The sequence below is a fragment of the Ambystoma mexicanum genome, chromosome 10 (assembly GCF_040938575.1).
Source record: "Ambystoma mexicanum isolate Mex_15411 chromosome 10, UKY_AmexF1_1, whole genome shotgun sequence".
Classification (NCBI taxonomy): Eukaryota; Metazoa; Chordata; class Amphibia; order Caudata; family Ambystomatidae; genus Ambystoma; species Ambystoma mexicanum.
In genome coordinates this window covers 967360097-967373024 of record NC_090932.1, presented here as the reverse complement: position 1 = coordinate 967373024, position 12928 = coordinate 967360097, and the positions used below count along the sequence as shown (strand labels likewise).

General features: G+C 40.9%; 1 protein-coding gene across 2 annotated transcripts in view; it reads right to left on the bottom strand.

Annotated features, from left to right (window-relative positions):
* The window catches only part of PLD1 (phospholipase D1), an 886935-nt gene that overhangs the window by 127630 nt on the left and 746377 nt on the right, over window positions 1-12928 (bottom strand). For both annotated transcript variants that reach the window (XM_069618743.1, XM_069618744.1), the window contains one exon: window positions 5254-5367. In XM_069618743.1, coding sequence (XP_069474844.1) covers window positions 5254-5367 — 114 coding nt within the window. The remainder of the gene's footprint in view (window positions 1-5253; window positions 5368-12928) is intronic.

Here is a 12928-nt window from a genome sequence, read left to right as displayed (position 1 = left end):
TTCTGGACACCAAGGTGTTGTATACCTCCTACAACAGGAGTCAGTATCGCCAGGAATCTCCATCAAGTGAACGGTATTTAAAGAAAGTGTGTAGAGCTGAAAGGTGCACGAAGTCTGATCTTTAGGGGAGGCACAGGCCAAAGTGTTCCAATAGGTTAACATTGATTGGTGTACATAAAAGCTACTGTATATACTTAGAGGGTTCTCTGCGGTATAACAACAAGCATGACCTGAAAAACTGCTTTTCCACAAATAAGCGCTGTTGATCTTTTCTTGGCTGACTATGAACACTCACCCAAGATGAGCCTACTAAGAACCGTGGGGGGAAAAAATGAAATGTGCTTTTTGAAAGAAGACTCAATAAATCCTCATTTAAAATAAATAAAGCTTTTATATTGCACTTCATGCCAGAAACCAGCCTCTAAGTGCATAATTGGGATTCGAAGCTGTGACTGCTCTGCGTCGTCTTGCTTGCAAGATGCACACCTTGCCCTACAGCTATCATCCTGTTCCACTTATATGCATTTCTGTTACAACCCCAAGCATAAAGCAGTGGGTCTCCTTAATCTATCAATATAATGTGCTCCAATGCAGGCTCATTGAATGAAAGAGCATTAACTGTCCAGGACAACAATCTTCACATCACCCCAAGTGAAAATGGATGACCATGCAAACCATATAAAAAAAGGTCCAAGCGTACTGGTATGGGGAGTGGAAGAAACCCCTGTCAGAATCCATAGAAAGATGAGTGGTAAATTGTAATGTCTTTGCTTTCCAACCCAACTGAGATACCACCAATTCAACAGACGATTTTCATTTCTGATGGCTGGGAACCCTTGCATCCTTAGATTGTTATCTTTCATGAAGAAAGGCTCCTCTTTAGTGTTCCTATGTGTACAAATGGTATCCGAAAATAGCATAGTGGTGTTTAAGTAAAAACCTAATGGCGATATTCCATCGTCACCAGCTCCCAGAATCAAACCAACCAGATCTGCAGGCTAACGTGTCAGGAAACAAACAATGGGAAATTAAAATGTTCTCATTTCTATGCGGCATATCATTTTCACCTGCCTTTCTCCCCACGTTTCTTAGATCAGTACAAAGAAATTGAGTTGCTGCATAGCCACTAGAGTCTTTCTGCGAAGCACTTTACCTAACCTAGGGTGTAAACAGTTCCTTTAACTTTTACAACAGCTCCCCTCCTAATCAGGAGAGGCCTACGCTTAAGTTTGATCCTTCCTGATCCAGGATCAGATTTGGAGGGATGTCTACAGGGAACAACTTAAAAAGGGAAGATTCTGAACAAGCCATGATAGGAAAAAGAAATAAAGTACGCTTAAGGACCGAATGCCCGGTGTATGAGCCTAATGGGAGGTAAAACCCTCCTGGCATCTCCACAGACAGAATTCTTCAAGTCACTGATGTTCACAGATTTGAAAGTGTCCAAGCGCTCTTCTTTAACGTTGTCGCTTTCTTGTCCTTTGTCTTTTTGTTGGTCTTTGGCTGGGACTTTGCGGTTGTATTTTTCCTGGTCTTGGGTCGATGTGCTCCCTGTGTACTGCACACATACGTGGTGGTATTCAGGTGTGCCAGTTGACTGGCAAATATTTGCAGTTTGCATTAACTTCCAGAAGTTTTGTTTCATGAAGGACATAGGAATCCAGCAAAATTCACAAACTCTTTTTCATAAACTTTGGTCAGGCCATCTACCATATGAGCTTTAGCCAACTCGCAACCATCTTGCGCATTGCCAAAGGATTGTCACTTGGTGAAAGATAAAGAGATCAGTAAACTTTCATCCCGGCTCACAGGATAAGGCATTAAGGATAAACAGTGTCCCATTTGACGTTAGCCATCTGTAGCATATGTTACATGCTAATTCCTTCATTCTCTCCTTCCCTTCACCCATCTGGCTTTCAACCTATGCATTAGACCAAGGCAAATGTACTCCATGTCACTGATTCGTTCCTCGCTGTCAGGCACTCGAAACACTCTTCTATACTCATTCTATTCGACCTTGCCACCACTTATGACATGGTGGATCACTCTACACTTCTTTCCTTCCTCTCTTCCATTGGTTTTTCTGACTTCCCTCTGGTTTTATCCTACCTCTCTAACCATACCTTTTCTGGTTCATGGTCTAGCTCCCACTGTAATTTGTTGACCATCAAGGCTCTATCGTTGGACTCCTCCTTTTCTCTTTATACATCCCTCCTCCATGAGATCATCTCCAAATTTGGGTTTTCGTTTCACTTTTATGCAGACGACACTCAAATTGTCTTTTCCTTCTCAAACTTCCCCGACACTCTACACATGTAACTCTTCTCATGTCTGCTTGCCATCCAACATTGGTGGCATTCTCGTTTTCTTAGTCTCAATCTTTCAAGTACTGATGTCCTTGTCTTCCCTTATTTCTCAGCCCCTAATCTTCCAGTTCCTGCTTTCTCATTCCCCGCTGCCCTGCTATCTTTCTCTGACTGTGCACAGAACCTGGCTGTATTCTTTGATGCTACCTGTTCTCATCACTTTACTCATACGGCACGTAAATGTCAGTTTCACGTATACAACATCCCTAAGATTCATCATTTTAGGGATTCAATTAATCATCTCTACATTCATATTCTTCTGACCCTTCTACTCGCTCCTCTATCTCCTCAGCTCTTCTATCTCTCCTGGCTTTCATTCGAAGCGTGTCTCCTTAACATATTATGCATTGTTTTCAAGTGTCTTTATCGTCTTTCCCTGCCTCATCTCTCATCACTAAAATCTTTTTACTCCCCTCCCCGTTCCCTCCACTCTCAATCCTTCTTCCTCCTTGCAGTGTCTAAGCCTCCCTGTACTCTGTCCCCATTTTGATCCTTTCCCCTCTTCGTCACAAGGACTGGAACTCTCTGCCCCTTTTAATTCGTTCTTCCTCTTATTTGCCATTTTTCTGTACTATGCTCAAAATGTTGTTCTTTCTTCCTCTTCTTAATGCCTTTTGTACTTTATTAATCATCATGTTCATGTTTTTTTACCATTCGTGTTTTGTGCATCCATTAGGCATAAGCATTTAAAATACAAATAGGTGATAGTGATTTTCCCATATGACTCATATGTAGATTACACCATTGAGGAAAGTGTTGTACCGGGCAGATGAATCAAGAGATAGCAAATGTCCAATGACTACTTACACTTTAATTCGTGGAATACGTGTATGCTCTTCAGTTAAATGCAAAATCTGAATTTAACGCTGACAGAATATAATCTTGAATTCGAAGAGTTATATATGTATACATGAGGTGCAGTTTATGGTCTGAACCCTTACTCTACGGTGGTGGAACGGCACAGTCTGTAGTCAAAATAAAGCAAATGATTGGCACAATGGAAACTCTTGTCTTTACAAATGTGTTCCGATTAATTCAAACTATGCCTGGAAAGAGTATGTTTCAGTTCATTGTGACGGACTGGGAACGGATGCTTGAAGCAATTCGATTTTGTAGATCAGCCACAACATCAGTCATATTTGCCCGTGTGAGGGCAGCAGCAATTGCCTAAAGCATATGGGGTAGTTGGGTACAGGATTCAAGGTCATCTTACCAGGAGATCCTCTCTGTGGAGTGCACATCTGAGAGCAAGACTTCCTGCAGCCCTCCATACACCCCCACTCCCTACTTACTTACCCACTGACAATTGTCTCGAGAGCTCCATGACTCTTTTACTGCTATCGCCAACTTGTCTGCTCCCACTGCATCCATAGTTTCAGGTATTCAACGCCCATTGGGGCAATTTTGTATTACAAACGTGCTAAGTCCTGGGAAAGTCCATCTGTAACAGATCTGGGGTGTCCTCCATGCACACATTTTATTTTTTCGTGTGATGGTGTTGAATCCTTGCAACAACATTACACAGGGGACACCCCCCCAAAATGTTTGGTTTTCATGTGCCCAAATCTGCTCCATACAACACCTGCACCTCAGTGGAAGTCATGCCACAGTAACAAATTGACGATAAATGTGCTGCAGTACATTGGCCGAATGAGAACGAGTATGTATTGCAACAAAATCTGTGTTTTGTGTAAAGTGTTCCATTTTATTGAGGGACAGAAATATAGTAAAGATCTAAAACAAGTGATCCAATCCTCTCATCTAGTTATGCAGAAGGTATAGTGTGTGTTGCAATAACTTCATGTATGTCACGCTGAACAGTAAGGTCTATGGTGTTTAGAGTGCAATCAAAAGCACAACTGAAGTAGATGACTGTAGAAAGCAGTAGAAACTCTACATGCTCGGAAATAAACATTTGTAATATTGAAGTCAAAGTCTAGACTACAGCTTCATTGTAAATCATTGGCTTACCTCAGGAAAAAGAAATAAACACATGTGCGCAGCTAAAGGTAATGATGGAAACTCCATCAGAAACTATATTCGGAGGCTCTCATTTGTTTCTTGCTAATTTTGGCTACAAAAACAGGTTATAATTTCCAACATAGTCGCAAGCCGTAGGCTAAGAATGAAAGTCTAACATATCCATATTAAAACATTGATAAATGTGAACACCTTGTGTACCTTCTTTACAATCATTAATCCAATAATTAACTGGTACATGTACATTTTCAAAACAATGTGCCACATTGGGAGCTTGTAAGTGTGGTGACATTTTGGCAGTAATTTCATGAATGGCAAGTGAATCACAACCAGTTTCACTGCACCGCCAATTTATGAGTTGGCATTGCAGTGAAGTGGAAGCTTTACCACCACCTAAGCCCTGGATGCAAATCCTCCACGTTAATGCCAAAAACTGGTGGAATTACCACCCATGGTCTGTACACCAAATCCCAAATAGAGTCATGTGTACTCCATGAATGAGATCCACACTGCCACTTGTAATCACATGGGACCAAATGGAGGTATCGGTTATAGAGTTTTTCAGGGAATTCCGACAGAATTATCGCCAAACGTTGAATGAGGCCGAAACACTAACTACACTGGGGCTTGCTGGCTGTTTGGCAAAAGTAAAATAAATAATAAAAAAAGATAGTCAAAATGAACAATAGTTTCTTATTTAGTGGTGTTGGTTCATCTGATCGAAGAGAACAAGTCCATTAAAGATGGACATTCCAATTTTAAGAAATACCAGCTTTAAGAAGCAAAGCTGTGCTTGTGTTGCTAAAACCCCATTATCTAAACATTCACATGCCCTCTCTATCAGAAGAGGTTTCCTTATTCCCAGCTGTTAAGTTATGTTGTCATACATCACGCAGCGAAGACATACCTGAACCTTTGCATGAGTTGCTCCCGGAACATGATAAGTCAACTCTTTGGCAGTTCTTTGCGTCTTTGGCAACAAGAAGGGATATGAAAGAGATCTGTATTTAGGCTTCATGATCTAAAAAATAAAACGCCACATTAGTAATATAACTAACAATACACATGCTATTTCTGAAGTTTTGTTTGAAGTTACAACTAAACATCTCATTTCAGTAAGAGAAAAAACTATATTTAGCAATTACAGTGCAAACTATGTTTTACCTTTTACATATTAGGACTTTACTTGCGTGCAAGAGAAAAGTGACAGAATGCAATTTTAGAAGCAGAAGAGAGATGAGCACAGAATTCTATTTATAAAATGTGAGCAAATAATTTATGTCTGCTTAAAACCAGTGAACGCTGTAAGTAATATTTCATCAATTTCTTGCACTAAACAAATGGTAAGGAATGCAAAGAACCCCCATGGAGGCACTTCCAAGTGGCTCACTGTTCCTAACATTGCTTATGAAGTGCGCATTAGATTTCACAATACTGGCTTCCTGGGACTTGCCCTAGTATTCTTTCTTGGCTAAAACAAGAGCTGCCCTTCAGAACCTAGCAAAAGGTGCCATTGGTGGAGGTTGAGCCCTTGTGGACAGTGCATCGAGAGGATCACATGTCAATTGAAGCCAGAAACCTTGGAGTCATCTTCGACTCCTCTCTCTCCTTCCTCCCTCACACTGAGGACAGTCATTGCCAAGAAGTCCCACTTTTAGCTCTTCCTTCTCAAAAGAGTTTGAACTTTTCTATGGAATAGCCTCCCCCTCTCTCTGCGCCTTGAGAAGGATCTTGTCAAATTTTGCAAGCTCCTTAAGACTTTCCTCTTTTCCTCCTCCTTCCCATCTTCTCGCCTCTGCTAATCCCACCGTTGCTGCGTTCGGTGTATTGAGCCCATATGCATCCTCGGAGCCCTGACCTCCCACACCAATTCTGCCCAGCTCCTGTCTACCCACAGCACTTGCATCTACACACCCACTTGCATCTACACACCCTCTGCCCTGGAGATGCGCATTCACTCCTCCTGTGGCCCCAGTTCATGTAGCACTCAACATTCCTAGCACTTCATCTGTGGCTCACCCATGAGCTCGGACTCCCCAGCACTTACCCCCTCTTTACTCTTCCTTGCTGCACTTACATGTTCTGAATACTCACAAGGCATAGTAGGTTCATCCCTTCTACCTCCCCCCTCTGCTCTTAAACATTGCATTTTTAATATTTTTCTTCACCACCCTTGCTCCCTCCCTGCCCTGTGGGTGCTTTGAAACATTATGTTCTTATTGTATAAGCAAATAACAAGCAAACAACAAATACATAAATAAATGTATCCGACACTATGGGCTGCTGCTTGTGCAAAACCGCCCTGCCAATAGCATAGCAAACGGAACTAGAAACTTGTTCTACTGCAACAAGACAGCAAAGGCAGCATAAGTGAAACCCATTACAGAAAATATTAGTGGCACCTTATTTAGTCCTATATTACCTGTGTAGTGTGGCTCTTGGGCCCCTCTTGAAAAACTACAAATCATCCGCAAAGGGGAGACAAACTAACAGGCTCTCTAAATGCTCACCTTGCATGTGGTGTCATAGATGCAAGTAACACTTTCCAGCTGTGAGAAAGGTAACTTAGTGACGTTGGGCTTCAATCAGTCAAAAGTTTGAAAAAAACAGGCCAGGAGGTATGTTGGATTATCAATCCTCTGACAGTAGGGTCTTCATCTGTCAGATACTGCAGGTCTGGGTCACATATCTTGACAAAGCATGGTAAAACCTATACTTGAAACAAGGAGGATTTCCTATAATTCTGCAGAGGCCCGAAGAAAGATTTCTTCGTAGTGACCTACAGCCGATAGCGACATGAATTATCCTAAATCGCCTTGATCCTGAATATCCTGCATTACTGAAGCAGCTCTTAATTTTCACAATGCTGGCAAGATGTCCAAGACTCAATGTCTCTCAACTGCAAGGTTTCCATCTATCATCAATAGGAGTAGGTGAAAGAATCAAACACATCTCCCTCTGTTGTACTCCTCTTGTTTCTGACTATCCTTCCTCATTGAAATCCACGCCTTCTAATTTTAAAACACTCAATAAAACAAATCAAGAAATCTAATACGAAGTTAGAGATCACACATGACATGAGTAAGGATCCAATTAGCCAACCCAACGAGAGGCGCAATTTGGTTGATGGCATCCAGGGTTTAGCGAACACCACCAAGGACAATCCGGCTATGGTGACTGTGGAAGAGGACAAAACCATAGTTCTTGATGACGTTGACTGACAAATGTTTTCCTATACCGGGGTTACAGATCCAAGTAAAACACTGGTGGTGGACAGGATGTAGACAACCATAAAGACAACAGACTTTTAATACAGAAGGATTAAAATAGATCTTATAAGAAAGGAAATTATCAAATTGGCTACGAAAATCTTACATATTTTGATTCTCGGATCCTGGACCCTAAATCCTGACCCAATCAAGGTGCACAAAAACCTTTTCACACCAGCCTCCATAAGTTGTCTTGGTAAGCCCGCCGGAGGGTTGGTGATAGGGTTAGCACAGAATTAGATGTTTTAAGGGATCCACTGGGCACAAATGAGGTTAACATTCAGGGAGTTTGCCTACGTTCCTCTATAGATGTCAAACTCTTGTTAACCTGTACAATATACCAGACATTGGAACATGAATTTAATTTTTATGATTTTATGGGACCTCTCAGAAGAGTGTGACAAAATGCTTTCTAGTTGAAAGAAGGTTATGAAAGTAGTGGTTATTCATTTTAACATTACTTTTGAACCATATTCCTCACCCCAGGTTTCATGGATGATGAGCATCTCTGAATTAAGTGCAAACATGCCCAAAAGTTGCCACGAATATGAAACTGTTGTTGCCCTGGTGTGGGGCAAATTGGGATATCCTGTTATGGCATAGTCCATGGTGGCCAACATGCCAAGGAGACTACCTGAAAAGGAGGGCAATCGAGCAATATAGATTTCTTGATGACTGCCAATGATGCATCAATAGCTAATAATGAGATTCTCATTGCTCTGAATGCATACAATCAAGTGGCAGCACACATTAAGAAGCACAGCACAAAACCATGCAAAAAGGACACAAAACATACAGCTACAAAATCAACATGATTGGACGCAGAGTTTAAAAAGCAAAAGAAGACCTACTGAAGATAGTTAAGGGAAAGCTGATAAGTGCAGTAAATAATAATTTACAATGAGCATCACCAAACAAGTGGCTCAAACATCACAGCAACCTACCGAGGTAGGACAGAGATCATTTTATTAGTATCCTGGAAAGCCCTTATCCCCCATTCAAGTAATTATCTAATGAGGGGGGAAAGGGCTCAATGTAACTCATGTCCAGCAGGCAATTCAAATGCAGAAATCTGATGTGATACCGGCAGAACTTCTTAGACAAGACGCACACATGTAGGGCCCCCTCAAGTCCATATGTAAACTGGGTAGAATGACTCCATCAGGGCAGACTCCTGGAATTGTTAACATCTGCAAAAAGGGAGGAGCAATGCTCCAGGGAATTAACACCCTATGTCCTTCCTATACAATCCCTCCTAACAAGACAAACATTTGCAGCATGGTTATTCTTTTAACACTAGAAAGTTGGCTTGAAGGAGAGGATATACATTTAACATCAACAAGCTTGTTTCCAAATTGGTGCAAGAATAATAGACCAGTGCTTCAGATTACATCTACTGCTTCAAAATTCGGTCAAGCTCAGAAGACAGCAGTTTTACCTTGCATCCACAGATATAAAGAACACATTCAACAAAGTCCTACAATCATTTATATGCAATACCCTACAAGATCTGAAAACTCCATCTCTTGACAAGAGCAATACGTATGAAATAATTCTGCAACTGTTAGATAGGACATAGAAGGTGAGAGGATACCCCATATTTCAAAGGGGGTAAGTTAAGGTGCATCTTAGCACCACCCTATACATTAACTCAATGATTAAAGAATTAAGTGACCCCGCTACCTACACACAATCCATAAGCAACAAAAGGATCAACATTGTGATATTTACTGATGTAGTCCTCATATGTAAACCTCCCAGTGGCTAAAACAGCAGCTTGCCAAATTTGAAGAACGATGCAAATCAAAAGTGATGAAAGTTAATTATAACAAATTTAAGATAAAGGTTTTTGGTAGAGGGGACAAAGAATATAGACAAGATGATGTTAGGAAAGCCCAAGGAGGAGATTGAAGTGTTTCACTTCTACTATCTAGGGATCAGATTTAGTTGTAATGGGACTTGGACCCGATGAGTCGATAAGTGCCCCATCACTGGCATGCAAAAGCTATGCAGTGTACATATTCGCACAGGAAAAAAACAATAAGCCCACTACTGGGTACATTTAAGGTGCAAGGTCAGCAAGCAGCACTTTACATTGTGGAAACCTGGGACTAACTCCTCCGCAAAAGATTTGGGGAAGGCAGTAAAACAAATGTTATTAATAATGTTAGTACTACATAAAAGTGCGCTGAACCAGCTTATTCAATGTAAGCTAACTTGGATGAGCATGGAGTACCTGATAAAATAAATTAAAACTGTTATTAAATCGGATCAAACACACATGGAAACATTTACAAGATATTCCTGTCTGAGGTTTTAGCGAGCACACACAGCCTATTACTGCCATGGGTCCAACATGTAAAGAGCCTATGTAAACAAATTGACAGAGAAAATGTATGGAAGATCTCCAAAATGATTTGCAATAGCGCCAAATCAGAGGAAAAAGACTTGTACAGCATTTTTGTATATAGGGAAACATTAGACAAATGTTATGGAAGTCAGCTAGGTAGGGATCATCTTCATACAAAATAGAATGTGTTGATGGAAAACATATTGGTAGGTTTCAGCCATACAAAAGTACATAGATTGTAGGTCAAATCCTGTTTAGGCAGCCTACTGTTGACATCATTCACAAAACAATGGAATTTGGGGAATATCGATCAATGTCCTTTCTACATACATTACATAGAGTTAACTGGTCACATTTTATTCCTATGCCTTAAATACAATGACTCCAGGAGAGCCAACATGCGAAATTGCATGGCTGCAAAGAAAACATGGGAGGAATTTGTCTCTTAATCATCCTGGTTGAATGCGATTTCTTGCAGAAGAGCTCTCGATAATTTGGTATTCATGCATTTGATTTTGTGAAGATAAACCCTCTATGATCAATCTTAACAGAAGCGCACAATGTTGCATTTATGCTGCTATTTTAGTGAAGTTGAAAAGCATCTCTTGTTTGGATTTGTTGTGATGCTTTCATTTTCATGTATTAAGTGTGCTTTCATGGCTAGTGCTGAAATAAAGCACATTTGTGTTATCCTTCAATGAAGCTGTGCCATCTTTCTTGAAACCTATATTAGCCTGTGTTATCCTTCAATGAAGCTGTGCCATCTTTCTTGAAACCTATATTAGCCTGAAACATTTTTCAAAAACCCTGCCCGATCGCCATTCTTTGACAATATGGGAAGCTTGTTATTATTACTTGACACTCATGCAAGAATTTGAGCATTTTAATGAAGACCAAAGGAGGACTGTATCTTGGGATGCCAGAAGAAACCACATTATCTAACAAGGTCCTGGGTATTAAACGCACGTTTGCAAACTTTAGTCTGAAAAACATTCTAGAAGTCCAAGCACTGGAAGTTGTACTCTGCCCATTACACTGGTTTATCTGTGTATAAAATGCATACAATGTATAAAATGCCCTAATAGATAAATGGCTTTGAACGTTCACTGAAACCTCATGCCCTGAATAAGGATTCAGAAAAGTCCTTGGTCAACTCTAGATCTACATTAGTGGAGCTGCTTGTCTGAGAGCTGGCCTGTCATGAAAAGAAATATATTGCCAGATTAAGGAATAAAATAAATGAGGTTTTTATCAGATTAAGTCGTTTATTCATGACATATCGACGTTGCAGTGATGCATATACAGCTAATTCAGATAGGTTTGCCTTCTACTACATACGAACAGAGATCCACTGGCTATAAAGAATCCACTGTTTTCATTAATTTCACTACTTTTTGCTTATAACGGATAAGCATTTCTTAGGTATTGACAATGATATATCCCATATTTTTTCATACAAGCTAGTCTTTAGTACTGTTTGTGAAATGTTTGACATTTTGCCCACCTTGGTACTCATCCAATGTTGCCAGGCTGTCCTGTTTTCTGTGGCTCACCTATATAGTCCTGCTGTCACTTCTCATACTGCTTCACTTTAGTATCTCAGTAGCTTCTCAACTTCCTCTGAACTCAACCCCAACTTCTTGCTTCCTTCATTAGTGTAGACACCTGCACCCTCATCTATACCTTCTGCATGGACACACTGGGGACACTATCGCCTTCTGATAACATGGCATGGGGAGATTCCTTTTTACTTTTCATACACCCTCACTATTTAGCTGTCCCCCTTTATGGTCATGTGATGAATCCTACAGAATCCCTGCCTAAAGTCTCTTCCCAGGGGGTCAGGGGAAGTCAGACACTTCCTGATCCTAACACTGGAGGTGGCATTAGCCGGGTGGATCATCTGGAAAGAGAAGGTCTCCAAGGGAACAGGAGGGTTCCGTTAGGAGATACGTGGTATTCATCTTCTTCGGAGGATGAGATGTCCATGATGCAAGAATACCTAATGGCTTGTTGTCACAGTCAGACTCCCTTTCTTAGACATATCAAAAATGTTGGTAATAAAAGACATTATGGTAAGTATAACAATCACAACATCAATACCCTCCCTTCTGAGAAATGTGATCTTTCCTTTGGTTTGAACTGTGAAAACACGAAACAACCATTAACATCTTTAAGACGCTTATCTAGAGGTATGTTTTACAAACAAACAGAGTGAGTTAAGTAAAACTAAAACTTCAATATATGATAAGAAGAATAAGTATGTTGGGGACTTCAAGTCACAAAATTCCATAGGTACTGGGAGGAAGAGGAGTTTAGAGGCACAGAAAAGCAATTTGTAGTCTAGTGTTCCTAACAATCTACACCAGAGCAGGAATTTTGACTATTTAAATCCCCCTCAGGTGCAGATGCGTAGGAGTGGCAGTAGAAGTAGTAGTAGTAGTAGTAGTAGAAAGGACCAGCTGACGTGTGTGCAGTGTTTTTGGCGGGTGATGGAGCTAAGAGAATCATGAGAAGGAGAAGCCCAAGTTGCAGAGGTTGCGCAGCGGGACGCTCTGCTGTTGCAGGTTACCCCGTGGTAGAGAGGTGCTCTCTGCACTTGGTGTCTGTCTCAGGTGTCTGGCGAGCACCGGGCCACAGAGGAGTAACAAGGACTCCTGCTCAGGAAGGTACGAGTCACTGACCTCAGAAGCTCCTAAACTAAAGAGCAGAGCAGATGTGTCAGCGGGATACACAGACGAGCAGGGAAAACCTGGCGAGTTATCCTCAGACTGGTGATTTGGGGCGCTTCATTGTAAATTGCTAACCACTTGCCAATCTTTTGAATACCAAATAAATTATAAGAAGTGTTTATGGTCTGATTATGCGAAAAGGAAACGAAAGGAGAATGTGTTTAACTATCACTCCCAAATAAAAGAACAATATTTAAGAAAGGCTTTGATTACCATTGCCCAAGGACAGAG